This window comes from Macaca mulatta, chromosome 1 (genome assembly GCF_049350105.2).
Source record: "Macaca mulatta isolate MMU2019108-1 chromosome 1, T2T-MMU8v2.0, whole genome shotgun sequence".
Lineage (NCBI taxonomy): Eukaryota > Metazoa > Chordata > Mammalia > Primates > Cercopithecidae > Macaca > Macaca mulatta.
Window position 1 is genome coordinate 188,776,019 of NC_133406.1, and position 27,982 is coordinate 188,804,000.

At 41.7% G+C, this 27,982-nt stretch overlaps 2 protein-coding genes across 7 annotated transcripts in view; both read left to right on the forward strand.

Annotated features, from left to right (window-relative positions):
* Positions 1 to 667: 667 nt before the first annotated feature.
* Positions 668 to 1,219, forward strand: LOC712612 (tubulin-specific chaperone A). Its single transcript, XM_077957483.1, has 2 exons — positions 668 to 854; positions 936 to 1,219. The coding sequence occupies exons 1-2, from the start codon at positions 696 to 698 to the stop codon at positions 1,020 to 1,022; spliced, it is 246 nt and encodes an 81-aa protein (XP_077813609.1). The 5' UTR covers positions 668 to 695; the 3' UTR covers positions 1,023 to 1,219.
* Positions 1,220 to 3,647: 2,428 nt separating this feature from the next.
* NRDC (nardilysin convertase) overlaps positions 3,648 to 27,982 on the forward strand; it is a 100,242-nt gene continuing 75,907 nt past the window's right edge. For 3 of the 6 annotated variants that reach the window (XR_013402055.1, XM_077957218.1, XM_015139671.3), the window contains exon 1: positions 3,648 to 4,100. Coding sequence is in view for 2 of the 6 variants with exons in the window: in XM_077957218.1 (XP_077813344.1) it covers positions 3,760 to 4,100 (341 nt within the window). In the remaining 4 variants the exon portion in view is untranslated. Of the gene's footprint in view, positions 4,101 to 4,334; positions 4,393 to 27,982 lie in introns of those variants that run through there. The other 3 variants (XM_077957230.1, XM_028833839.2, XM_077957231.1) reach the window with 2 other exon arrangements.

Below are 27,982 nucleotides of genomic sequence, written 5' to 3' on the forward strand. Positions count from 1 at the left end.
AGGCTGGAGTGCAGTGGTGCAATCTTGGCTCACTGCAACCTCCGCCAGAGACTTCTTTATAAAGCAGCTCACACTTCAGGATGCAATCTTTGTTTTTTTTTTTTTTTTTTTTTTTTTTTGAGACAGGGTCTCACTCTATCACCCAGGCTGGACTGCAGTGGCATGATCATGGCTTGCTGCAGCCTTGACCTGCTGGGCTCAGGTGATCCTCCCACCTCAGCCTTTCAAGTAGCTGGGACTATAAGCATGCATCACTACACCCAGTTAATTCTTTGTATTTTTTGTGGAGATGGGTTTTCTCTATGTTCACTGGTCTCAAACTCCTGGGCTCAAGCCATCCATCTTCCTCGGCCTCCCAAAGTGCTGGGACTACAGACACACGCCATTGGATCCAGCCCACCTTTGTATCTAGTTAGAAAAATTTAATTAAAAACCACTGCTGTGAACTAGATGCAGTAGTTTATGCCTATAGTAATCCCAGTGATTTGGGAGGCTGAGGTGGGAGGATGGCTTAAGGCCAGGAGTTTGAGACCAGCCTGGATAGACATAGTGAGAACTCATCTCTAAACGAACAAACAAAACCAACAACAACCTCCTGCTCTGAAGAAGGGAAGTCTAGTGGAGTTGCTTAGTTTAAAAACTGGTAAGTTCTTGCCTGGTTCTTCACCCCTCCTTCCCGCGGCGCTCTAGGGACCATGGCCGAACCTCGCGTGAGACAGATCAAGATCAAGACCGGCGTGGTGAAGCGGTTGGTCAAAGAAAAAGTGATGTATGAAAAAGAGGCAAAACAACAGGAAGAAAAGATTGAAAAAATGAGAGCTGAAGATGGTGAAAATTATGACATTAAAAAGCAGGTAGAGATCCTACAAGAATCCCGGATGATGATCCCAGATTGCCAGCGCAGGTTGGAAGCCGCATATTTGGATCTTCAACAGATATTAGAATGTGAAAAAGACTTGGAAGAAACTGAGGAATATAAAGAAGCACGTTTAGTACTGGATTCAGTGAAGTTAGAAGCCTGAAACTTTTCTTTTATGGGGTGGTTTTTGCATTGAATCCTGGGGTCCATTTTACAATCCATTATTTTTGACCACTGCTGTGTGTTCAAGTAGTGTGAGAATGTGATTGCTTTTATCTGGTTATGTATGTATCTTTGTCTAATTTAATATGTCAAATAAATGAATACATCTAAAAAAAATAAAAATAAAAAAAATAAAAACTGGTAAGTTCTTGAAGAGATGTATGGAAACAAACTGGGATATTTGAACAGTATTTTTCAATTTACCTCATCTACTGCTCCAGTTTAGGTTGCATCATTTTCTACCTAAATCATTGTACCCTTCCTCCCTAGCTCCTTATCTTCCTATCCCATACAATTTGTCTTCATTGCATTTATTGTTTTTTGGACATGTGAGACAAAGTAGCAAACATAAGAAGCCATGTCTGCTCATTCTGTTTACCAGCAGAATTTCACAAACTCTCTGGCCAGCAGAATTTCACAGCCTCAGACAGTGACTATGCACAGCCCTCCAGAATACCCTGAAGATAAGTAGGATAGAGCACAAGTTCCCATGTCTCTTGCCTGAATTACTGCATTTTTAGAAAAGATAAATCCAACGATCCTCGACCTTGCCTCTCCCTCTACATGTCTGACAGGATTAATGACTATGCCTCCATAATCTATAAACAAGTGTTCTCTTCCACCCAAACCTTCGTGAGATTTTGCTCTAGTGTAACTCCTGAGTACATTTTTTTCTTTTTTATTAGAGACAAGGTCTTGCTCTGTTACAGCAAGAATGCTAGACTAGAATGCCAGGCTAGAATGCAGTGGCACAATCATAGCTCACTGTAACCTCAAACTCAGGGGTTCCAGCAATCCTTTTACCTCTGCCTCTCCCGTAGCTAGGACTACAGACATGTTCTACTACGCCTTGCTTTTTTTTTTTTTTTTTATGTGTGTGGAGACAGAGTCTTGATATGTTACACAGGCTGGTTGTAAACGCCTGGCCTCAAGCAATCTTTCTGCCTCAGCCTCCTTAAGCACTGGGATTACAGGCCCGAGCCACCACCACAGCCCTTCTAAGCACATTTGATTTAACTTCCAAGCACATGCAGAGCGGCCACCACCTGTATATAAGCTGCGGGCTGAAACACTGCTTTGGAGCAGTCTAAAAAACTCTCTGACTCTCCCAGGTGGCAGTCCTCAGTCAGACTTCTGAAGAAAGCTAACTTGAATTATTTAAAAGCCTGATTTTCTTTAGTTGACATATTTTACTGTTCCTTCCCATTAGAATGCAAGCTCCACGAAGGCAAGGCTTAAAATTTTTGTTGTTGTTGTTTAGACAGGGTCTCACTGTGTCAATGAGGCTGGAGTGCAGTGTTGCAATCATGGCTCACTGCAGCCTCGACCTCCCGGACTCAAGCGTTCCTCCCGTCTCAGCCTCCTGAGTAGCTGGGACCACATGCACGCACCACCACCCCCCCTGGCTAAATTAAAAAAAGAATTTTGTAGAGACGGGGGTCTCACCATGTTGCCCAGGCTGGTACCAAATTCCCGGGCTCAAGCAATCCTCCCGCTTCGGCCTCCCAAAGTACTGGGATTATAGGTGTGAGCTACCACGCCCAGCCTAAGGCAAGTTTTATTTTGTTCATGGTTGTATTCCTTGCATTTGGAACTCAGAAGAGGTCTCGAAAACCTCGAAGATACAGTAACTACCAACACATCTCCCTGCTTCAAGTCTTTCTCCATTCATTCATATGCATGAGCTAGGATCTCTTACCCCATGGTGTCAGTATAGTGCATCTTATTAATTTCGGCTGCTTTTTAGCTTTCATTTATGTTTGTATTTCCGTCACATTTTACATTGCTCACCAAAGGCCACTGCTAGCTGGAAAAACTGCGAAAGGAGACTTGAGGGCAGCAGACGCTGTAGCTGCTCAAAAATTGGCCGAATTTAACAGTAGGCTGGAGGAGCTAAAAAATGTTTTCGCACAGAAGAGTGAGCACGTCCAGACCGGTCTTTTTCGCACTTTCTTAGGCCTTGAGGATGAAACCCCACCAGCGTACGGCCGGCTGTAGGGTAGAAAAGAGCCAGTTAGTATTTGCGGCGCTGGGAAGTAGCGTCCATCCGGCGGGTGTAGGAAAATACTTCCGGCGTTCTGGTTTTTTACGTGCTGAGTCACAGCCGAAGGCTTGCCCTGGGTCCGAGGGGTAGGGTACTCAAACTATGACACGAATGGGAAATTTTAAAACTTTGGAATTAATTCTCTGCACTCGTTTCTCAGTTTTCTCATTAGGGGAATATTTTTCTATGAGACGCGGAGGACTACTCAATGGTTGTTACAAAACACTCCCTGCGTACGTCATAAACGCGCCAGGTGCCCTTCTTCCGTCGTCCTCCGCGCCACTCTCTCCGCCTCTTCTCCCTCGCCCCGCCCACTTGGGTTTCGAAATGCTCGCTGGTTGTTCCGAGAATCAGTCCGGGTCACGTTGGTTCCTCTCCTTTCCTGTTCTCATTGGTTGCTTACGTGAGCGTGACTACTTTCTTGCCTCATGATTGGCTAAAATCAGGAGCGTCATCGGCGGCCGGGAGGGCGGAGGGATGAGGGAAGTCGGCGTGAGGGAGACTGGGTTGGGGGAGGGGTTCAGGCCTGTTCCCCGCGGCTGCGGCAGCACCAGCGCCGGCCGCCACCGCCTCTGGAACGCGGAGGAGGTGGGTCCTGGGAAGCGGGATGTCCATCGCTCCAGCTTGGTGGTGAATGCTGAGGAGAGTCACTGTTGCTGCAGTCTGTGCCACCCGGAGGAAGTTGTGTGAGGCCGGGCGGGAGCTCGCGGCGCTCTGGCGAATCGAAACGCGGGGTCGGTGCGAAGACTCTGCTCCTGCCAGATCCTTTCCTATTCTGGCCATGCCTGGAAGGAACAAGGCGAAGTCTACCTGCAGCTGCCCTGACCTGCAGCCCAATGGACAGGATCTGGGCGAGAACAGCCGGGTTGCCCGTCTAGGAGCGGATGAATCTGAGGAAGAGGGACGGAGGGGGTCTCTCAGTAATGCCGGGGACCCTGAGATCGTCAAGTCTCCCAGCGACCCCAAGCAATACCGGTGAGGGAGGAGGCTTGCACTGGGGAGGCCAACAGTGTGCCGGCTTCTCTGTCGGTGCCGCCGTGACTTCTTGTCTCCATGTCTCCCAGTGGAGCAACAGGGCACACTTTCCACCCCAAATGCTTTCGTGGGTGGAGGTGGCAAGCGTGATTAGAGGCTTCCCTGTGGTGTCAGCTGGGCAAGTGGGAAATCTTGGGTTCTAAGATGTCAGAATGGGAGAAGCTTATCGAGTCATTTTAATACAGTCGCTAAAGCAAGAATGGAGGTTTCTTTGAGGAACGCAGCCTGAATGGTGAGGGAGTCTTGGTATCATGTTACCAGAAAAGGTTGACGGAGTTGGGTACTTTAATTTTGGAGGACAGGATATTTAAGGGGCGTATTATCACTATCCAAAATATATGAGGGACGCTTAAGTGATAGATGAAACTAGTGGACGAAAGTTACCAGAGGATGGTGTGGCTTCAGTAAAGTAACTTTGCATCATACTTGGCCTAAATTGAAGTGGCTTGTTTCCATGGGTAGTTCTCCGTTACCAAAATGGTTGGGCGACCTCTTCCAGGAATATATTAGAGAGGACTTGGGTCTCAGTTGGGTGAGTTGTAAGGTTTCTTCTAATCTTGAAATTCTCTACTTTTGGTTTGTGCGGGAGTCCTCTAAACATTTCTAATAATTGGTGATTCAGTCCCCACCTGAATATTTCCTTCAGAGGTAGCTTATTTCATGGAGTATCGTGACTATGATGTATCTTGTGTGTGTGTGTGTGTTTTAATGAGAGCCTGGGTCTTGCGATGTTGCCCAGGCTAATTTCAAACTCCTGGGCTTAGGGAATCCTCCTGCCTTGGCCTCCCAAAGTACTGGGATTACAGGCATGAGCCACTGTGCCAGGCCTGGACTTTGATGTATTTTAAATAGAGTTTATATTGTCCAACAACTTTGTTGAACAGATTGAGGAAATTGAGACCCAGAGGGTTTGCTTCTTGCTTCGAATCACACAGCTAAATAATAACAGAACTGGTATAATGACCCCTACTATCTGACACCAAATTCAGTGTATCATTTACTGATTTCTTTCTTTCTTTTTTTGTTTGAGACGGAGTCTCGCTCTGTCACCAGGCTGGAGTGCAGTGGCGCGATCTCGGCTCACTGCAGTCTTCGCCTCCCGGGTTCAAGCGATTCTCCTGCTTCAACCTCTCCAGTAGCTGGGACTACAGGTGCTCGCCACCATACCCAGCTAATTTTTTGTATTTTTGTAGAGACGGAGTTTCACCATATTCGCCAGGATAGTCTCCATCTCTTGACCTCGTGATCCGCCCGCCTCTTCTCCCAAAGTGATGGGGTTACAGGCGTGAGCCACCGCGCCCTGCCCATTTGCTGATTTTTAACAAAGTTCTTGTTCATGTGAATTGAAAACTGAAGGATTCTAGCTCTAAATTTGTTATAAGCCCCTACAGCATTAGAGCAAGAAAGAACCTTATAATCTTTTCCACTTCCCACCACCCCTCTTTGACAGATGACCAAAACTGAGGTCTAGAAAGAAGTGACTTAGCCCCAAGTTTAGGACCAGCCTAATTTCTCCTGTCACTTCAAGTCTAGATACATTTTCCCCAGGCTGCCAGAGTCAAGGGGTCTTTATAAATGAGCTAAATTTTTGCTTTCTCATCAAAGAGGTGGTTGTACAGGTTGAGTATCCCTAATCCAAAAATCCAAAATGCTTGGAAATCCAAAACTTTATGAGTGCCAACACGACACCACAAGTGAAAAAGTCCACACCTAACACTTTTGCTTTTTGATGGTTGGTTCATGTACACAAACTTTGTTTCATGCACAAAATTATTAAAAATATTGTATAAAATTATCTTCAGTTTATGTTTATAAGGTATATATGAAACATAAATGAATTTTGCATTTATACTGGGTCCCATCCCCGAGATACCTCATTGTGTATACGCAAATATTCCAAAATCCAAAAAAATCCAAAATTTGAAATACTTTTGGTCCCAAGTGTTTCAGATAAAGGATACTCAACCTGTATTGGCAATATATAAATTAGCAAGTTGAAAACTTGATTAAAGGTGCTTAGTTTTTGCCTTCCAGATCAAATGTTCAATAATGGTTTCAGGGTTTTTTCCTGTCTATATAAAGTTACATAATAACTAATGTTTATGGAATATACACTATGTTTCAGCTACTGTTGTAACTGCTTTAGATGTGTTATTTCATTTACTGACCTCATTTTTGGTAAATTTGTTTGACAGATACCTATTAAGTCCTACTCTGTGCCAGGCACCAAGCTAGATTAAATATTTTCTGAAACTTGGTCAATGTGATAAATGTTAGTCTGGGTGAATATACAAAAATGATTGAGCCAGTACATGCCTTCAGGGAAAACAGTAGAGAGAGACACAGACACATTAAAAAAAAAAAAAAAAATTAGAGACTGTTATGGTGGCTCATGCCTATAATCCCAGCACTTGGGCGGCCGAATTGGGAGGATCACTTGAGCCTAGGAGTTCGAGACCAGCCTGGGCAACATAGTGAGACCCTGTCTCTACACAGAAAAAATTAGCCGGGTGTGGTGGTGTGTGCCTGTAGACCCAGCTACTTGGGAAGCTGAGGTAGGAAGATCCCTTAGCTGTTTCAAAAAACAAGTAAATAAAATTAGGACACTAAAGTTTTATAGAAGCCATAATGGAAGTATGTCCTAGATATATTGAGGAATGAAATACATTGGTAAATTCCACCGGGGGAGAAAGGAAAGACTTCAAAGAGGAGATAATGCTTAAGAGTTGTTCTTTGAATAATTGTTGCGCTTTTGTCTTTATATGGCTTTTGCCAAGTCATTGTCCTTCTTAGTGTTTCAGCTTAGTTTAAAAACGAAGGGGGTTGGTTAGAACAACAGTGTTTTTCAATAACCCTCCCCTTTCAAAAGAGCAGTTCTTCCGTATTACCTGTTTTATAGACTGGAGTTTCAATTGGACTTTTGAAGAAAAGATGTTATTAGTTTAAAATAAAGGTGGAAAATCTCAGGACTAGGTGATCTTTAAAGACTTACCCAAATTCAATTCTGTGAATTTTTGTAACCAGAAACACCCTTAGGAGGCATCTGCAGCCCAGAGAGCTGAATTATCCTTCCAGATTCTGCTGAGATATTCCCTCTGTGAAGTCTTTCTAAGCAGAACTAATTCCTCCTTCCATTGTATTTCACTAGGATTTTGTACATGATCCATTACAGTACATAGCATCATATTATATGTCTTTTGAATAAGTACCAGAGGAGGACACATTTAGAGTAATATTGTGGTGAAATAATATCTTGAAAGATTTACCAGTCTTCATTTATTAATAACCTGCGGAATTTTACTTCAGCATATGTGTAATTTGTATTTAGCTTTTTTTGAAATGTTGGGCGTATTTCCAGGACACCTATTACGCTTTTTTAGAGATCTGTATTAAATGCTCACCAAGTGTTGATTCCCTTCCCTTCTAGAAGGGTTAAGGGACTTCAGGTTGGGAATTGATACTCAAATTTTTATTGGCGTTGAGTGGAAATTCTAGTTGGGCAGGATTAGTAGTGGTGTTTTCTATTTATTTTTTATTTTTATTTTTATTTTTGAAACAGGATCTCACTTTGTAACCCAGGCTGGAGTGCAGGGGCATGATCATGGCTCACTGCAGCCTTGACCTCCCAGGCTCAGGTGATCCTTCCACCTCAGGCTGTCCAGTAACTGGGACTACAGGCACGTGCCATCATGCCCAGCTAATTTTTTGTAGAGATGAGGTTTTGCCATGTTGTCTAGGCTAGTCTCGAACTCCTGACCTCAGATGATCTGCCCTGCTTGGCCTCCCAAAGTGCTGGGATTATAGGCACAGGTGAGCCGCTGCACCTGGCCTGGCCGTGGTGCACTCTGAATAGTAAATAATTTTAACAATGAAGAACACTTAATGTTAGGTATTTTGGATTGAATAAAACAAGTACAAAACACCCTCCATGTTTAACCTGCTTGTAAAATGATCTGTATTTCTATGGAGGAGGAAAGAACAAATGAAATGGTATATAAACTTCTTTTTTATTTTTTTTAATGATTAAAAAAATTTTGAGACAAGGTTTCAATTCATCGCCCAGGCTGGAGTACAGAGGCACCATCACAACCTGCCCCACCATGTCTGGCTAATTTTTTGTAGAAATGGAGATGGGGGGTGGTGGTGGTGGGGGGCGTCTCACCAAGTTGCCCAGGCTGGTGTTGAACTGACCTCAGGGGATCTGCCCACCTCAGCCTCTCAAAGTGCTGGGATTACAGGCGTGAGCTACCACACCCGGCTGAAAAGACATAAACTTCCGACGGGCAAACCCTTCTAATTTAAATTTTGGTCAGACTGTTACAAGTGAGGAGATGGTTATCTTAATAAATTTTCAGGCTGGGCGTGGGGGCTCATGCCTATAATCCCAGCACTTTGGGAGGCGGAGGTGGGTGGATCATCTGAGGTCAGGAGTTCAAGACCAGCCTGGCCAACATGGTGAAACCCTGTCTCTACTAAAAATACAAAAATTGGCCGGGCGCGGTGGCTCACGCCTGTAATCCCAGCACTTTTTGGGAGGCCGAGGCGGGCGGATCACAAGGTCAGGGGATCGAGACCACGGTGAAACCCCATCTCTACTAAAAAATACAAAAAATTAGCCGGCCGCGGTGGCGGGCGCCTGTAGTCCCAGTTACTCAGGAGGCTGAGGCAGGAGAATGGCGTGAACCCGGGAGGCGGAGCTTGCAGTGAGCCGAGATAGCGCCACTGCACTCCAGCCTGGGCGACAGCGCGAGACTCCGTCTCAAAAAAAAAAAACAAAAAAAAAAAAACAAAAAAACCACAAAAATTAGCCAGTTGTAGTGGCAGGCGCTTGTAATCCCAACTACTTGGGAGGCAGAGGCAGGGGAATCGCTTGAACTCGGGAGGCAGAGGATATAGTGAGCTGAGATCACGCCACTACATTCTAGCCTGGGTAACAGAGCAAGACTGTGTCTCAAAAATAAATAAATAAATAAAATAAAATTTCAATATATTATAGAAAATAATGGGTGGGTATATGCTGAATAAGGTACAGGCTATTTCTGAATATTATGTTGTTTACTGTTGTATGCTGTTGAACAGGAGGAGGATCACAATTCAAGTGAGCGGAACAGTTGCATTGAGAACACTAACGTTTGTTGGCTTCCTGAATAGTTTGCTAGTGAAGTGGCTCACTTCTGAGCAGAAGCCTTTTGCTCACTTTGGCAGCACCTATACTGAGCAGAAGCTTTATATAAATCTAAGGTATCAGAAGAAAACTATACACCAGGAAATAAGATAACTTTTTTTTTTGTATTGGATGGGAAGAACATAGGTTTATTTGTTGATATTTACAACGAAAACTCCTGGAACAGTAATGCTTCATTCAATACGTGAGCCAGTAATTTCATTTGTGTGTGTTTCGTTTCACATACACACAGACACACAAATATTGCTAAAATGATAATAAAATCTCACAGCTACAGAGAAATCATTATGACTTCCATGTGCATAAATTCCAGGAGATTGACAACAATTCATTAGTCTGATATAAATGAACAAATGAATCCAAATCTCTTTTTTTGCACTCCCACTTGTCTTGTAAAGTAGAGGTAACCTGGGTATTACTTCATGCGATTCAAACTCATTTAACGCAATAAGTGCTTTTAAGGTCGAAGTATGTTAAATCTTATGAAAACTAGTATAACTTTAATAAACATATCTTTTGTCTCTTACTATTCCTTAGACTGATTTCCTTATTTTGTTTTGTTTTGTGTTTGAGACAGTCTGGCTCTGTCACTCAGGCTGGAGTGCAGTGGCATGATCTCAAGTCACTGCAGCCTCTACCTACCAGGTTCAAGCCATCCTCCCCACCTTGGCCTCCTAAGTGGCTGGGACTACAGGTGCACACCATCATGCCCAGTTAATTTTTGTATTTTTTTTAAGAGATGGTATTTCGCTCAGGCTAGTCTCAAACTTCTGAGCTCAAGCAATCAGCCTACCTTGACCTCCCAAAGTGCTGGGAGTACTGGCATGAGCCACTGCACTGGGCCTGACTGATTTCTTTACTGTGGGCTGATGGGCTAGTAAGAATAGAAAGAGTATATATTGTTTATAACTAAAATGTGTGTGTATGTGTGTGTGTGTGTGTGTGTGTGTGTGTTTTAGGAAAATAAGATTTAGCATTAAAAAGCTCTCTGTTGGCCAGGCGCGGTAGCTCACACCTGTAATCCTAGCACTTTGGGAGGCTAAAGCAGGCGAATCATGAGGTCAGGAGTTCAAGACCAGCCTGGCCAACATGGTAAAACCCTGTCTTTACTGAAGATACAAAAAATTAGCCAGGCGTGGTTGCGTGCCTCTGTAATCCCAGCTACTTGGGAGGCTGAGACAGGAGAATTGCTTGAATCTGGGAGGTGGAGTTTGCAGTGAGCTGAGATTGTGCCATTGCACTCCAGCCTGGGCGACAGGGTGAGACTCTGTCTCAAAAAAACAAAAACAAAAAAACCCACAAAAGCTCTCTGTTTTTCTGGCTGGGTGCGGTGGCTCATGCCTGTAATCCCAGCACTTTGGGAGGCCAAGGCTGGTGGGTCACCTGAGGTCAGGAGTTGGAGACCTATCTGGCCAATATGGTGAAACCCTGTCTCTACTAAAATACAAAAATTAGTTGGGCGTGGTGGTGGGTGCCTGTAATCCCAGATACTGGGGAGGCTGAGGCAGGAGAATTGCTTGAACCCAGGAGGCAGAGGTTGCAGTGAATCGAGATCACGCCCACTGCGCTTTAGCCTGGGCGACAGAGCCAGACTCTGTCTCAAAAAAAAAAAAAAAAAACCAAAACAGAAAACAAACAAACAAAAACGCCCTGTTTTTAAAGAACTGAATGATGGTAAAAACTCTTTTGCTTTTAAGAAGCTTATGATCTGCTATAGGAGAGTCAGGGAGCAGATACTGAAACTGAAATGCATTAAATATAATAGGTGCTAGAATAGGGATATGTAAAGTATGACTTTTGTTTTGTCATTTGTGTTTCTAGTTTGCTATCTACTGGTATGTGACCTTTAGCAAGTCAACTCATGTCTCTAAGTCTAAGAATATTCATAAGGACACAGAAGAAGAGCAACCCATAAACAATTGAAATTGAAAAGGAGCAGTCGGGAAGCAGCTGATAGTGGCTTTTTTTTTTTTTTTTTTTTTTTTTTTTAATGAACCAGTGGAGGAGAATGCTTGAAGCAAGGAGTGATGATAGATAAAACAGAGGTCAAGTAGTACTAGGCCTGAGTCTCTTTTGGAGACTCAAGAAATTACTACTGGTGAAAGTTTCAAAGGAGTGATATGGAGGCAGAAACCAGAGTGTAGTGAGTTAAGGATGAATGGAGAGTGAGACATTGATTGAGATGGAGTCTTGCTCTGTCACCCAGGCTTGAGTGCAGTGGCATGGTCTTGGCTCACTGCAACTTCCACCTCCCGAGTTCAAGCGATTCTCGTGCCTCAGCCTCCCAAGTAGCCGGGATTATAGGCATGTGCCACCATGCCTAGCTAATTTTTGTATTTTTAGTAGAGAGGGCATTTCATCATATTGGCCAGGCTGATTTTGAACTCTTGACCTCAAGTGATACTCGTCTGAGCCTCCCATAGTGCTAGGATTACGTGAGGCACCATGACCGACCAAGAGTGAGAAATTTTGAATGGCGAGGTACACATTGTTTGTTTGTTTTTTTTTTTTTTGAGACGGAGTCTCGCTCTGTCGCCCAGCCCAGGCTGGAGTGCAGTGGCGCGATCTCGGCTCACTGCAAGCTCCGCCTCCCGGGTTCACGCCATTCTCCTGCCTCAGCCTCCCGAGTAGCTGGGACTACAGGCGCCCACAACCGCGCCCGGCTAATTTTTTGTATTTTTAGTAGAGACGGGGTTTCACCGTGGTCTCAATCTCCTGACCTTGTGATCCTCCCACCTCGGCCTCCCAAAGTGCTGGGATTACAGGCGTGAGCCACCGCGCCCCACATTGTTTGGTTTTAAAGGGGAAGGGATGAGAGGAGATTTTAGGATAAAAACAGTACATTGTAGCAAGAGTGTTTTTTTCAAGATGAATAAGAAGTGAGCATGCCTTGCTTGAGAAAAAAAGAATCAGTAGAGATGCTGAAGATACAGACAGTAATAGATTACTAGTAATAAATTACTAGTAATAGTAATAGATCCTTAGATAGTTGTGAGGTGACAGGATTAATCTTAAGAACATATGCAGAGAGACTCATTTTAGAGAGATGAGAAAATATCTTCACTTAGAGCGAAGGAAGTTGTAATTAGTGTGGATGCAGGCAGTGAAAACTTGAAATGGTAACTTTCCCCCCTTTTCTGTAAAGTAGTCATTAAAATGTACTTAGGTGGTCCTCTGGGAAACTAGGGGAAATAGTGGGATGCATAGGGGAAGCCTTGAGTGTGAAGGTTTGAAATAGCTAATGTAGAAAATGGGTGAAGTATATACGTGGTAAATACTAAGAAAATTTGTGGGTTCCTGAGCATGAAATGATAAAAATAAAGCAGTATTTTAAGATTAAAGCAGTAGTTTAAATCCATAGGATGTGGCAGACTGGCTTAAGAATCAGTTATAATTGTGTGTTGACACAAATGGTACTAGTCTTTCTGTAGCTGATGTGTTTGCCTCTTCACTTTTCTTTTTGCTTTCCACTTAATTCACTTTAAATGTTTGCAAGGCTAAATGCCCACGAGTACGGATATCATGTCTGTTTTATTCACTCAATATCTAGCACATTTTAGGTTCTCATAATATTTGTAGAATGCATGAGTGTATGAGTGCTTACATGCCAGTTATTTTCACAGAACCCATGGGGATATTTTGCCAGAAATTTCTTAGATTAAAATTGTATTCTGAAGCTGGGCACAGTGGCACATGCCTATAATCCCAGCTATTTGGGAGGCTGAGGTGGGAGGATGGCTTGAGCCCAGGAGTTCAAGACCAGCCTGCACAACAAAATGAGATCCCTCCATCTCTAAAAAAAAAATTTGTTTTAAGCGTATTTTGGCCAGTTGTTTTAAAGCAATTGATTTTCAGAGAAAATGAATATGGACAGGTTACAGAAGTACAAATAATACAAATAGTACAGATGCATATGTTGATATTATGTATTTTATATGGAAGCTTGTGCTTGGCATAGTAAGCACTCAAATGTTAGCCATTACTGTTTTTATATGTTTACAGTTATTGGATTAAGGCCATGAATAAAGCTTTCTTTGTAGCATTTTTTGTAGTAGTAAAAAGTTGGTACAACTTTGTTTTCCATTGGTTGAATAAAGATTAAACTATGATACAGTTTTACAATGAAAATAATACATAGCTATAAAAAGAATAGGTGGTTTTATGTATTGAAATAGATCTCCTCTGATTTATTGTTGAATGAAAACTAGTGGCAAAACAAAATGTATAATTACATTTGTAAAAGGAAAAAACATTACTGTTATATGTTTACCTAAATTATAGTTTTTAACGTATTCATATATATGTACAGAAATGATTAGGTATGGTATTCAGCAAGCTTATTTCTCTGGGGAAAGGAAGGGGAGATTTGACTTTTGTTTTATTTATTTTTTCATAGTTACAGGAAGATAAGTGTTAAATAACAATAAAGAAGTATTATGTGGTCATCATAGGGAAGGAACCTTAGATAAAAGAAAATTTAAGAATTCTGGCTGGGTGCACTGGTTCATGCCTATAATCCCAGCATCTTGAGAAGTCAAGGCAGGAGGATCGTTTGAGATCATGAGTTTGAGGCCAGCCTGGGCAACAAAACAAGACCCTACCTCTACAAAAAATTAAAAAATTAGCTGGGCTTTGTGGTGTGCACCACCAAGCTGGTGTGGTCCCAGCCACTTGGGAGTCTGAGGTGGGAGGATGGCTTGAGCACAGGAGTTTGACATTGTCGTGAGCCATGATCACACCAGTACACTCCAGTGTGGGCAACAGAGTGAGACCCTATCTCAAGAAAAGAGAATTCTCCATAATTATTCTACGCTGCATTAACCACTGGTAACATTTTAAATAATTTCTATGCCTTATTTTATTTTTTGAGATGGTGGCTCACTCTGCCTCAGGATACAGTGCAGTGGTGTGATCTCAGGTCACTGCAACCTCTACCTCCCAGGCTCAAGTGATCCTCCCACTTCAGTCTCCTGAGTAGCTGGGACTACAGGCATGCACCACCACACCTGACTAATTTTTGTAGAGATGGGGTTTCACCATGCCACCCAGGCTGGTCTCGAATTCCTGGATCCTGGAGTCAAGTGATCTTCCTGCCTTGACCACCCAAAGTGCTGGAATTACAGGCATGAACCACTGTGTGCCCAGCCAGACAGTACTGTTACTACATGATAGATTTAAGTGCTATTCTATGAAAATACATTACTGAACAGGTACTAAGCAGTAATTAGAGTATAAATGGATTGTATTCTCTCATTTCATTCCTTCTAACAAACTTCTCATAATGGCAGGTGATGTCCAAGGCCGCCTATTTTGTTCTTAACATTCTATCTTCATCTTTATCTTCTGTTGTGCTATTTTGTGCTCCTTTTCTTGGCACATGTTTTCTTTGGTCATATTTGCCTTTTGAATTCATGCATGAGTATCTCCTCTCTTTTCTATTTTCCTTTAGTAGTCCCTTCCCACATGTAGTTAGTGACTCTTGTGTGGCCCTCTAGCAATGTAGCAATTTTTTTTTCAAGCGATTTCATATTTTTGTAGTTATTACTTGTCTTTCCATTCTATTCTGTTGAAATTTTTGAAGGGAGGGAATTTGTTTCTTTGAGTCTTTGCATATGGTCTCTTCTGTTACTAATAAATGAATAGTCTGTACTTCTAAGACCTGCCTCTACTCTCCAGTTGTGCACTGGATCCCATCTCCTTATACATTTTATGTTCCACTAATTATTCCAGCAATTGTTCTTCCATCCTGCATCATCAGTTTGTCATTTACTGGGTCATCCCCAGGAGCATACAAATACACTGTAATTGTTTCCATCTTCAGGAGAAAAAATTTCTTTATTCTGTATCCCCTTGGAGCTATGTCCTTCTGGCTAGTCAGTTTCTCTGGTAACTTTGTAGCAAAACTTGTTGAGTTATCTGTACTTGCAGTTTGTAATTCATCTGTTCCCATTATTTCTTAAGGTCACTCAGAGTAGACTTCTGCCACTATTGTTACACTGAAATAGCTAGTTCAGGGTCACTAATATCTTTACATTGGTCAATTCTCAAGTTATCTTAGTCAACCTATCAGCATCATATTGCATAGTGCATCATTCTTCTTGAAATGCTTTGATCAGTTGACTTTCAGGTTACCACTGTTCATAGTTCTCTTCCTGCTTATTCACAGATCTCTTCTCATTTCCCTGACTTCTAAATTTTGGATTGTCTAGGGCTCAATTTTCAGACTTCTCATCTACCCTTACTCCCTATGTTATCCAGTCTCATGACTTTAAATATCAGCACGTATAAAATAAATTTTATTGTTTTCCTATCTTCATGTTTTTTCTTACTCTTTTTTTTTTTTTTTTTTTTTTTTTCATAGCACTTACTGTCATTTGACATAAATTTACTTGTGCATTGTCGTTTTCCTGCACTGGAATGTTTCATCACAAGGGCAAGGAATTAGTTTTGTTTACTGCTTATATCCCCAGTGCCTAGAGTAGTGCCTGTTTTAAAGTCTTGCTTCCATTTCTGTCTTCTTCCTTTTCTCCTTTGGCTTGTTACATAAAGATATACTTTTCAGTTTTTTGTTTGTTTGTTTGGTCACTTTTCTTGTTTTTTGTTTGGATCAAAACATAATGTTTAGTCTGGGCACAGTGGCTCATCATGCCTGTAATCCCTGTGCTTTAGTAGGCTGAGGCAGGAGTATCGCAGGAGCCCAGGAGTTTGAGGTTACAGTGAGCTATGATCGCGTCATTGTGTTGCAGCCTGAGCGACAGACTGATACCCTGTCTTTGAATATATATGACATATATGTTATATAGAAAACATGTATGTATATATAAAACATACATATATATAGAAACAAAACCTTACAGATACAGTTGAAACCCTCTTTATGTTGCCTCTTCCCGTTACCTTCTCTGTCTTCTTTTTTCAGTGTTAACCATTATCTAAATTTCATGTATATACCATACCGTTTCTGTCTATAGTTGTATACTTTTTAGTAAACATACTTTTTAAGCAGTATATATCATTGTTTTTGCATGTTTTAAAACATTATAGAAATAGAAAAGTATCACATTAGATGTCTCATAATCTTTTTTTTTGTTTGTTTTTTGGTTTAACATTGCTTTGAGATTTATCCATGTCAATCAGTGTAATACTAGTTATTTGTGTTAACCAATGTTTAATATTTTGTTGATGAATACATCATTATTTTCCTATTGTCATTTGGTTACAATTTTCTGTTATATTTTGTTTTATGACTATGCCACAATTTATCTTTTCTCTTTTTGTTTTTCATTTAAGTTGTTTCTAGTGTTTCAGAGAACTGTATATGGTTCCTTGTGCACACATTTGAGAATTTATCTGGGGCACATACCTATGAGTGAAATGATACCTATAGGTGAAATGACTGGGTATACTCATTTTTAACCTCACTAGATATAGCCAAAGTACTGTTCTTAATGGGTTGTGCTCTTTCACATTGACACCAATAGAACATGAGAGTTCCTGCTTCTTACGTGCTTACATTTTTAGCAGTTATTGGTATTGTTAGTTTCTTTTTTTTTAAAGATCAGTTCTCACTCTGTTGCCCAGGCTGGAGTGCAGTGCTGGAATCATAGCTTACTGTAACCTAGAAGTCCTGGGCTCAAGGGGCCCTCTTGCCTCAGCCTCTGGAGTAGCTGGGACTGCCACCACGCCCAGCTAATTTAAAACAATTTTTTTTTCCTTTTTTTTTTTGAGATACAGTCTTCCTCTATTGCCCAGGCTATGCAGTGGCGTGATCTTGGCTCACTAGGTTCAAGTAATTCTTCTGCCTCAGCCTCCCGAGTAGCTGGGACTACAGGCGCCTGCCACCATGCCTGGCTAATTTTTTTTTTTTGTATATTTAGTAGAGCTGGGGTTTCACCATGTTGGCCAGGATGGTCTTGTTCTCCTGACCTCCTGATCTGCCCTCCTCGGCCTCCCAAAGTGCTGAGAATACAGGCGCGAGCTATCATGCTTGGTCGATATTGTTAGGTTTAAAAAAAATTACTGATCTGTGGAAAATTTTATTTCTCACTTTTTTTTAAAGGCTAGTCAAGTGAAGCAGCTCCGGAGAAGGCATCATTTAGTTGTGAATACCACTGTATGTACTCAGATCAGTCTATATTTTTCTTTCGTAAAAAATCTTCTTAGGCTGGGCGCAGTGGCACATGCCTATAATTCTGGCAGTTTGGGAAGCCAAGGCGGGTTAATCACCAGGAGTGCAAGACCAGCCTGGCCAACATGGTGAAACCCCATCTCTACAAAAATACAAAAATTAGCCAGGCATGATGACAGCTGCCTGTAATCCTAGCTACTTGGGAGGCTGAGGCGGGAGTATCGCTTGAACCCGGGGAGGTGCAGGTTGCAGTGAGCCATGATCGCGCCATTGCACTCTAACCTGGGTGACAGAGTGAGACTCCGTCTCAACAAAACCCCCCAAAACTTAAAAAATTTGTATTTTCTCTTATTACTAGTAAGATCAGGCATTATTTCATACTTTCTAGACATTAGGATTTCTCCTTTCATGAATTGCCTGCTTTTCTATTGGGTTGTTTTTTCTTTTTATAAATTTGACTTGTAAAAATTCATTTTATTTTGAATGCTAATTTTTTGTTGATTATATGAGTTGCAAATGTATTCTCTAAGTCCATAGCTTATGTTTGCTCCTTGTTTATAAAGTCATAGAATTTAATCAGTTATTGATCTTTTATGGTTTGCACTTTTGGTATCTTATTCTAAAAATTTTATGACAGTATTTTTTTTAACATTAAAAAATCTAATTTTTTTTTTTTTTTAAGATGAGGTCTCACTCCATCACCCAGGATGGGGTGCAGTGGCGTGATCTCAGCTCACTGCAACCTCTGCCTCCCGGGTTCAAGTGACTCTCCCACCTCAGCCTCCTGAGTAGCTGGGACTACAGGCATGTGCCACCACGCCTGGCTAATTTTTGTATTTTTGGTAGAGACAGGGTTTTACCATATTAGCCAGGCTGGCCTCAAAGTCCTGGCCTCAAGTGATCTTCCCTCCTTGGCCTCCCAAAGTGCTGCGATTATAGGTGTGAGCCACCATGCCTGGCAAAAATCTAATTTTATTACTGTGTTTTTAAAACTATGGATAACCAGTTGTCCAGTCATACTTTTAAAAAAGTATAAATCCCAGAGATCACCAAATATTTTCTGTAAAAGGTCCAGCTAATAAACACTGGGCTTTGTCAGTCAGGAGGCAAAATTGAGGATATTATGTAAGTACTTGTATATCAAAAAAGAAAACAAATTTCTGCAAATTTTTGGTGAAAATTTTTATGAAGTTCAAAATATAGTATATGTTTTGGTAATACAGTTCTAGTAAGAATGACGGAATTTTTATTGGGATAACATTTTGCTTTATTGGGATTCAAAATTAAGTGTTCGTCAGTCAATTGCCAATGTTCATCTGTTAAGTCTGATTTGTAATGAGATTTTACATATTCTGTCTTTGAAAATGTCTTTCCACACAGCTAGGTACTGCCAATATATTAATATGAAATACTGATAGCAATCTATGAGTACAGATGGTCCCTAATTTATGTTGGTTCAACTTAGGGTTTTTCCACTTTCCATGGTGCAAAAAAGTGATATGCATTCAGGAGATACTGATCTTTGAGTACCCATATGATCTTTCTGTTTTTCACTTAAGTATTGTATTCAATAAATTACATGAGATATTCAACACTTTATTATAAAATAGACTTTGTGTTGGATGATTTTCCCCAACTGTAGGCTTATGTAAGCATTCTCAGCATATTTGAGGTAGGCTAGGCTAAACTGTTAATGTTCAGTAGGTTAGGTTAAATGCATTTTCAATTTACAGTATTTTCAACTCAAAATGGGTTTATCAGGACCTAACCCTGTTGTAAGTCGAGGAGCATCTGTATATGACTTTAATTGAGCATACTCATTGCTTGGAAAATATTTATATAATTCTATTAGGTTCTTCTCTGATATTTTTTCCTTTTAACATGTATTATAGATTAAATAGATCAAACACTATAGATCAGTCACTTCCAATTAAATTAGGTGGAATCTCCTCAATTGCACAGTTAATTGGACTTTGAAATATAGAAGTTTCCTCGTGATTGCAACAAGGTCTGGAAGGCACTGCTGAAACCATAGTTTGTGGGGGAATGGAGGTATTGCTTCTTGTTTTAACTTTTTATAGCACAGGAAGTATATGAAGCAGCTTGCCATTACTTGTGATTCAAACATCATTGTTGATTGAAATGACTTAAGTGCTGTTTTGTCTTGTAATTTTAGGTTGAATTCATTAAAGAAACATTATTAAATCTGCACCAAAGGCTAATTTTTTTTTTTTCTTGAGACAGAGTCTTGCTCTGTCACCCACGCTGGAGTACAGTGGTGTGATCTTGGCCCACTGCAGCTTCCACCTCCCGGGTTCAAGTGATCCTCCTGGTTCAGTCTCCCAAGTAGTTGGGACTACAGGCATGCGCCACCATTGCCCAGCTAACTTTTGTGTTTTTAGCAAAGACAGGGTTTCACCGTGTTGGCCAGGGGCTGGTCTTGAACACCTGATCTCAAGTGATCTGCCTGCTGTGACCTCCCGAAGTGCTGGGATTACAGGTCTGAGCCATCATGCCTGGCCTCGTTTTGAACTTCTCTGAAGAAATTCTACAGTGATGTGATACTTTGTTTTAAATTTTCTACTTTTTCTGGTTATTGCTTGCTTTTTTTTTTTTTTAATTTTTTTTTATTTTACACAGTCTTGCTCTGTCATTCAGGCTAGTGTGCAGTGACCCGATTTCGGCTTGCTGCAAGCTCTGCCTCCCAGGTTCAAGCGATTCTCCTGCCTCAGCCTCCCGAGTAGCCGGGATTATAGGCACATGCCACTCCACCTGGCTAATTTTTGTAGTTTTAGTCGAGATGGGGTTTTGTGGTTCAGCTGGTCTCAAACTCCTGGCCTCATGTGATCTGCTTGCCTTGGCCTCCCAAAGTGCTGAGATTACAGGCATGAGCCACCGATCCCAGCCTTTTTTTTTTCTTTTTTTTTGAGACAGGACCTCCTCAGTCTATTTCCTAGGCTGGAGTGCCGTGTCATGATCATGGCTCACTGCAGCCTTAACCTCCTGGCTCAGGCGATCCTCCCACCTCAGCCTCCCGAGTAGCTGGGACCACAGGTGTTACCACCTCTGGCGAATTCTAAAAATTATTTGCAGAGATGAGGTTTCCCTTTGTTGCCCAGGCTGATCTTGAACTCCTGGGCTCAAGCAGTCCTCCCACCTCAGCCTCCCAAAATTCTGGGATTACAATCATAAGCCACCACACTCAACCTCTCTCTCTTTTTTTTTTTTTGTCTTTTGTTAAAGGGATGATCTCATTGTGTCACCCAGGCTGTACTGCAGTGGTGCCATCATAGCTTACTGCAGCATCGAACTCCTAGGCTCATGTGATCCTCCCACCTATGCTGCCCAAAGTGTTGGAATTACAGGCATGAGCCACTGCTTCTAGATGGATGTGTTTTATTGGTCGGGGGAAAAAGCCATATATACATATGTATGTATTTTTTACTAATTCTTCCCCTCTGTTTTTTTTTTTCTTTGAAACTACTATATAATATGGGAAATCACAGGTTCTATGTGGAGGGACTTTGCTAAGGTAATGGTTTTTTTTTTTTTTTTTGAGACGGAGTCTTGCTCTGCTGCCCAGGCTGGAGTGCAGTGGCCGGATCTCAGCTCACTGCAAGCTCCGCCTCCCGGGTTCACGCCATTCTCCTGACTCAGCCTCCTGAGTAGCTGGGACTACAGGCGCCCGCCACCTCCCGGCTAGTTTTTGTATTTTTTAGTAGAGATGGGGTTTCACCATGTCAGCCAGGATGGTCTCGATCTCCTGACCTCGTGATCCGCCCGTCTCGGCCTCCCAAAGTGCTGGGATTACAGGCTTGAGCCACTGCACCCAGCCAGGTAATGGTTTTAACCTCTTTGTCTTCTTTTTTTTCCTTTAGAGACGGGTTCTCACTCTGTCACCCAGATTGTAGTGCGGTGGCATGATCATAGCTCACTGCAGCCTCAAACTCCTGGGCCCAAGCAGTCCTCCTGCCTTAGCCTCCCGAGTAGCTAGGACTACAGGTGCACATGCCCAGCTAATTTGCTTAATTAATTTATTTTTACTAGAGATGGGGGTCTCACTGTGTTGCCTAGGCTTGTCTCTAACTCCTAGCCTCAAATGATCCTCCTGCCTCAGCCTTCCAAAATGTTGGGATTACAGGTATGAGCCACCGCACCTGGCCCCTTTTTCTCTCTTACTCCTCTCCAAAAAAGGAGTAACATCTGGTAAGTGAGTGTGGTAGAATGACCTGGGGCATGCTTAGCTTAACTTTTTCATCCCTCCCCTCTTCAGTTCAGCATACAGATAGCTAGTGCAGTTAGTTGACTTTTGAGCAACACCAGTTGAACTGGACTTATATGCTGATAATTTTCAACCAAAGGGGATTCGCAAATGAAGTATTCTCAGGATGGGAAACCAGCTTTTTGTATATATGGGTTCTGCAGGGCAGACTGTAGGACTTGAGTGTGTGCATATTTGGATATACAGGGGAGATCCTGGGACCAGTCCCCCTTGTATACCAAGCAAGGGACGACTGTATTTTGGTATATAATTGGCCATTATAGTAAGCTGGGCAAGTAGTGGTTGGTTTGATTTTCTATCCAGATCACAAAAACATTCTCCCTGTCAGCAGTAAGATGGTTTTGCTTTCTTACCATTCATATGTTCCCTGGAGTAGCACATTAAATTTCCTTCAAGAACTTTTCCTTTGCATTCACAACTTGGCTAACTGATTGCTGCAAGAAGCCAAGCTTTCAGCTGATCTTGGCTTTTGACATGCCTTCCTCACTGAGCTTAATCATTTCTAGCTTCTTTTTTTTTTAAGAGATGGGGGTATCACATTGTTGCCCAGGCTGGTCTTGAACTCCTGGGCTCAAGTGATCTACCTGCCTCGGCCTCCCACAGTGTTGGGATTACATGTGTGAGTCACTGTGCCCAGACTTATTTCTAGCTTTTGATTTTAAGTGAGAGATGTGCAAAGTCATCCTTTCACTTGAACACTTAGAGACCATTTAAGGTTACTAACTGGCCTAATTTTAATACTGTTGTGTCTCTGGAAATAGGAAGGCACAAGGAGAGGGAGAGAGATGGATCAGTCAGAACACATACATTTATTGATTAATTATCGATTATGTCTTATGGGGATGTGGTTTGTGGCTCTCCGAAACAATTACAATAGGAATACCAAAGATCACTGATTACAGATTATTACAACAGATATGATTTAAAAGTTTGAAATATTGCAGTAATTACAAAAATGTGACAAAGACACGAACACATGCTGTTGGAAGATAGACTTGCTTGATTCAGGGTTTCACACCTTCAGTTTTTTTTGTTTTTGTTTTTCAAAAAAAGTAAGCTGGCCGGGCGCGGTAGCTCACGCCTGTAATCCCAGCACTTTGGGAGGCTGAGGCGGGCGGATCACAAGGTCAGGAGATCGAGACCATCCTGGCTAACACGGTGAAACCCCGTCTCTACTAAAAATACAAAAAATTAGCTGGGCGCGGTGGCGGGCGCCTGTGGTCCCACCTACTTGGGAAGCTGAGGCAGGAGAATGGCGTGGGCCCAGGAGGCGGAGCTTGCAGTGAGCCGAGATCGCGCCACTGCACTCCGGCCTGGGCGACAGAGCCAGACTCCGTCACACACACACATACACACACACACAGAGTAAGCTGGGTATGGTGATTTATGCCTGTAATCCCAGCACTTTGGGAGGCTGAGGTGGGCAGATCGCTTGAGCTCAGGAGCCAGACTCCGTCACACACACACACACACACACACACACACACAGTAAGCTGGGTATGGTGATTTATGCCTGTAATCCCAGCACTTTGGGAGGCTGAGGTGGGCAGATCGCTTGAGCTCAGGAGTTTGAGACCAGCCTGGGCAACATGGTGAAAACCTTGTCTCTGCAGAAAATATAAAAATTAGCTGAGTGTGGTGACGCACGCCTGTGGTCCCAGCTTCTTGGGAGGCTGAGGTGGGAAGATTGCTTAAGCCTGGGAGGCAGAAGTTGCAGTGAGTGAGATCATGCCACAGCCCTACAGCCTGGATAATAGAGTGAGACTCTATAAAAATAAAATAAAATAAAATAAAATAAATAATAACAGTGAAGCTTAATAAAGTAAAGCACAATAAAACTAGGTATGCCCATGATATGTAACATGTCACCTCTCACTTCAGCCATGTAGTCTCAAGTCCTTCTGTTTTATTTTTTTCCCAAGCATTTTTGGATTTAAATACTTAAACTCTTAACTGTGGTTTTAAATTTTTAGTGACTGAAAGCAGCTTCTTCACAAAAGGTTGGTTTATTTTATTCAGAAACAAAAATGAGTGGGTGGGTACTTTATTATAAAGATAATACCACATTCTTGATTCTTGGACGTGGTTTAAAATCTACTTCAGTCTTTATCCTTAGTACAGGAGCAGTGGGAGAGTGAAACCAAATGAAGGAAGACAGGTTTAATAGGGTAAAAGAGGTTTTGTTAGAGAAAGATTGGCATCTTTCTCCCCACCCTCCAAAATATATGTATACACACTTATATGAATACTTGAGACCACAGAATTTGAGAGGAGGTAGTGACAAGCTATATAAGTCATTACATAATTAGCTCCCAACCACACTGTTTTGACCTAAAATGATTTAGCACCATCTATGTAGGTCTAGAAATAGCAATTTAAGGCTAAAAACTGAATTATCAGTTCCTCTATATATGAAAACGAGGTCTTGGAGAGTATATAGTATTCCATGGTATGGTTATAGAATAGTTTATTTGCATATTCCTTTATGTATGAACGTTTGGGTGATTTCTGCTTTTTCTCTATCATAACCATTTTTGCAGTGAAAATTGTTGATTTATCTTTGCTCATATGTGTTAACATTTCCATAAGATACTGTGGTGTGTTCAAAGCTTTAGACAAACTAAATTTAACAGAATTTAATTGAGCAGCCCCTGAATTGGGCAGTCCCTGAACCAGAATAGGTTCAGAGAGGCTCCATCACAGCTGCATGGTCAAAGAATATTTATGGATGGAAAAAGGAAAGTGATGTACAGAAAATGGAAGTGAGGTACAGAAACAGTCATATTGGTTATAGCTTGGTGTCTGCCTTATTTGAACATCATTTACACAGTTGGCCACCTTTGGCTGAAACTTAGTGATTGGCACAAGAGTAGGTTATGGTCTGTTCATACATTTAGTTAGGTTTCAGTTCACTAGTGCAGAGAAACCTTTAGGCTGAACTTAATTTTGAGAGGTTGACCAGAACTTTGCACATTGATGTCGTTCTGTCACCATCATAAATATACTTATTCAGTCTCAAATCCCACTGGGAAATAACAGAATGGTGGATTTTGTGTGGTGGGAAGAAGGATGTCAGGTAACTGTTAAGTGTTAGGGCAGAGGAGACCTTGTGTTAGATTCTCCTGTTTATAGGAGAAAAATAAACCCTAGTCTGTTTGGGACCACTTTGCTTCCTTAGAGTTTTGGCTTGATTATGTTGCATTTAGCATGAGTGACTCCATGTTGGTTTGGTGTGTTCTACTGGGGCCTGGTGCACAAGCTCAGTCCAAAACAATGACCTCCCATAGTTTTGTTTTAAAATTGCCCCCTTTTGATCAGGCACTCACTTAGGTGAGTGTGACCAAAACTTAGGGCCTTAGTGCCACTCACAGTTACTATGATTTTTGGTTTCCCATCTCAGCATGTCTTTCATAGGTTACAGTTTACTTACAGTTACACATTTCTTTTGAGTTTTTGTCATTCTAGTTGAAGAGAGACCATTTGACATTTTAGGGATGGTTGCATGCAAACATTTAAAAACTTTTGAGAGAATACAGTACACCAGGGAGACTATTATCATGACTATATAAGAATGGTAATACCACAAGTTTGGTGTATGCTCCTTAGCCAGGGTCCTCATGAACCAAACCAACTAAAATCAAATAGATCAAAGAATGAACTAGATAAAGAGTCTGCTCATTTTAACCAAGCAACCTTTTTGTTAATCTTCTACAAAGCATTGCCTCATTTATTCCAAACCATGGAGAAAGAGACCTCAAAATTAATGCCCATCCAGAAGGGTGAAGACTGCCTGGCAGTTTTCTCTTTAACCTATGATGTTGGTTCAGAGGAGTAGACTAATGTTCTGTGTCTGATTACAAAGTGCCAAAGGTACCATTAAAATTTCTCACCCACATTGGCCCTTTATCTTCCATCTATCAAGATAAAAGGTTGTCTGTGAAGTCCTCCACAAATAAAAGTATACATCATGAGTGTACACAGGGAGACCTCCTTTTCAATTCTATTGTTTGTAGAGGCATAAGCAAGGAAAAAGTTGAGAGATGAGAGTCTCATGGTAGCAGAGAAGTCTTCATCTGTGATCTTGGGAAAAAGCTGTCCATGCTAGGATGCTGTCTGCTTCTGGGGAGAAACTTTCCTGGTTAACTTTACCTTAAGGTCTCCAATGTGTATAGAGTTCCAAGAGTCTAGAGAAACCCTTTTGAGTTGAGATTACGAACCCAAGGTTCAAGGTCCCGAAGTTTTGCTGTAGTGTACATTGCAAAGACAGTCTTTCTCTGATGATGATCTCTGGATATCCAGTCTCCAGGTTCTAGATTGTGAAGGGGCTGATTGTCCTCAGTCAGTGGACCATGAAAAGCTTTCTTTTTACCTGGTGAAAACACGCTTTGGCATAATGCATTAAACCTTGCAGTATTTACTCATATCAGAGTTTAGTAGTGGAATATACATGAGGTTCTATTGTTAGGCGCATAGGCCTTGTAGTGACTTTTTTATAAAGGGTCAACTTATGTTTCCACTCTTAAGTGGATCTGATTGGCATCAATCTGCAATACCTTTTTACCAAGGCAATCTAGTCAGTTCAGTTAGCTTTACCTAATGCTATTTTACCTGTAATTCCTTGTTTAACTATTTTACAACTTGTTCAGTGAAACAAGTACCTCTATCATTGGAGATTGCTCAAGGAATGGCCATGTGGAAAACACATTTCCTAATAGCCTTTTAGCTACTGTTATGGTATCAGCCCTTTTACGTGGGAAATAGTTTTTTTTTTTTTTTTTTTTTTTTTTTTGAGACAAAGTCTTGCTCTGTTGCCCAGGCTGGAGTGCAGTGGCATGATCTTGGTTCACTGCAACCTCTGCCTCCTAGGTTCAAGCAGTTCTTGTGCCTCAGCTTCCTGAGTAGCTGGGACTACAGGCACATGCCATGAGGCCTGGCTATTTTTTTTTGTATTTTAGTAGAGACGGGGTTTCACCATGTTGCCCAGGCTGGTCCTGAACTCCTGAACTCAGGCAGTCCGCCCGCCTTGGCTTCCCAAAGTGCTAGGATTACAAGCGGTGAGCCACTGTGCCTGGCTACATGAGAAAGATTCTGTACCACCAAAAAACATACATTGAAAATGACAAGTGAAGAAAATACCGCTATAAATGTTTAAATGGCCCATTGGGCAGAAATACAGCTGAAGTTTTTATTATCTTCCCAGGATTGGTTATGGGTTTGACAAACCAAACATTGGTCGTAAACCATTTTTGCATTTAGAACATTCGCCGCCCCCCCCCCACACATTTATAGTCAATTGAGATTACTTTATCTCTTTTATGATGAGTCACCGACTGCAGAGCTTTTAATAATGGAAGCTTTGAGGACTCAAGTCCATGGATAACATTGGACTTAATATCCTCCTAAATACTAATTTTGTCTCTCCAATTTAGATGCATAGCACTGTTTATTAGAATGAGTTATAGGCAATTTGACTTTGGACCATGGAGTTCATTCAAATTGCATATCTAAACAATGTTAGTATTAGCAGATTTAGCATGAAAATCTGGCAAGGTATTTTCTTGGTATTCAATTAATTTTTGTCCTGCTTGGGTTAGCAGTTTTAGAAACTGGCCAGTGTTTACATTAGAGTTCTGGGACCTCTTCAGTCCAAATGTCAGTATCCTAAAGTTATCAGAAACCTGTATTTAAGAGTGCCTGTCGCAAGGCATGGTGGCTCACGCCTGTAATCCCAGTGCTTTGGGAGGCCAATGGGGGGTGGATCACGAGGTCAAGAGATCAAGACCATATGGCCAACATGGTGAAACCCCGTCTCTACTAAATATACGAAAATTAACTGGGTGTGGTGGCGCACGTGCACCTATAGTCCCAGCTACTCTAGAGGCCGAGGCAGGAGAATTGCTTGAATCCGGGAGGTGGAGGTTGCAATAAGCTGAGATCGCGCCACTGCACTCCAGCCTGGCGACACAGTGAGACTCCATCTCAAAAAAAAAGAAAAAAACCAATAAAAAAAAGAAAAAAAAAGTGCTGTCAAAGTCCTTTCCATCCTTCTCATGAACCTCCTTGAAGACACTAGGATTTTGCTTGCCTGTGAAGTTTTCAGAAACTGCATCAGAATTAAGCAGTTAATTGTGGAAACAACTGAAAATGATCATAGTTAGAATTGACAAGGAAATTTGGTTATTTCTGTGGCCTACAATTTAACATAGTAACTATAATTATGACTGATA

Bases quoted from the DNA above. Each gene is read 5' to 3' on its own strand.
- LOC712612 (XM_077957483.1), top strand. From the start codon at position 696: ATGGCCGAACCTCGCGTGAGACAGATCAAGATCAAGACCGGCGTGGTG. The intron at 855-935 runs GTAGAGATCCTA...GATCTTCAACAG, and splicing joins ATTATGACATTAAAAAGCAG to ATATTAGAATGTGAAAAAGA.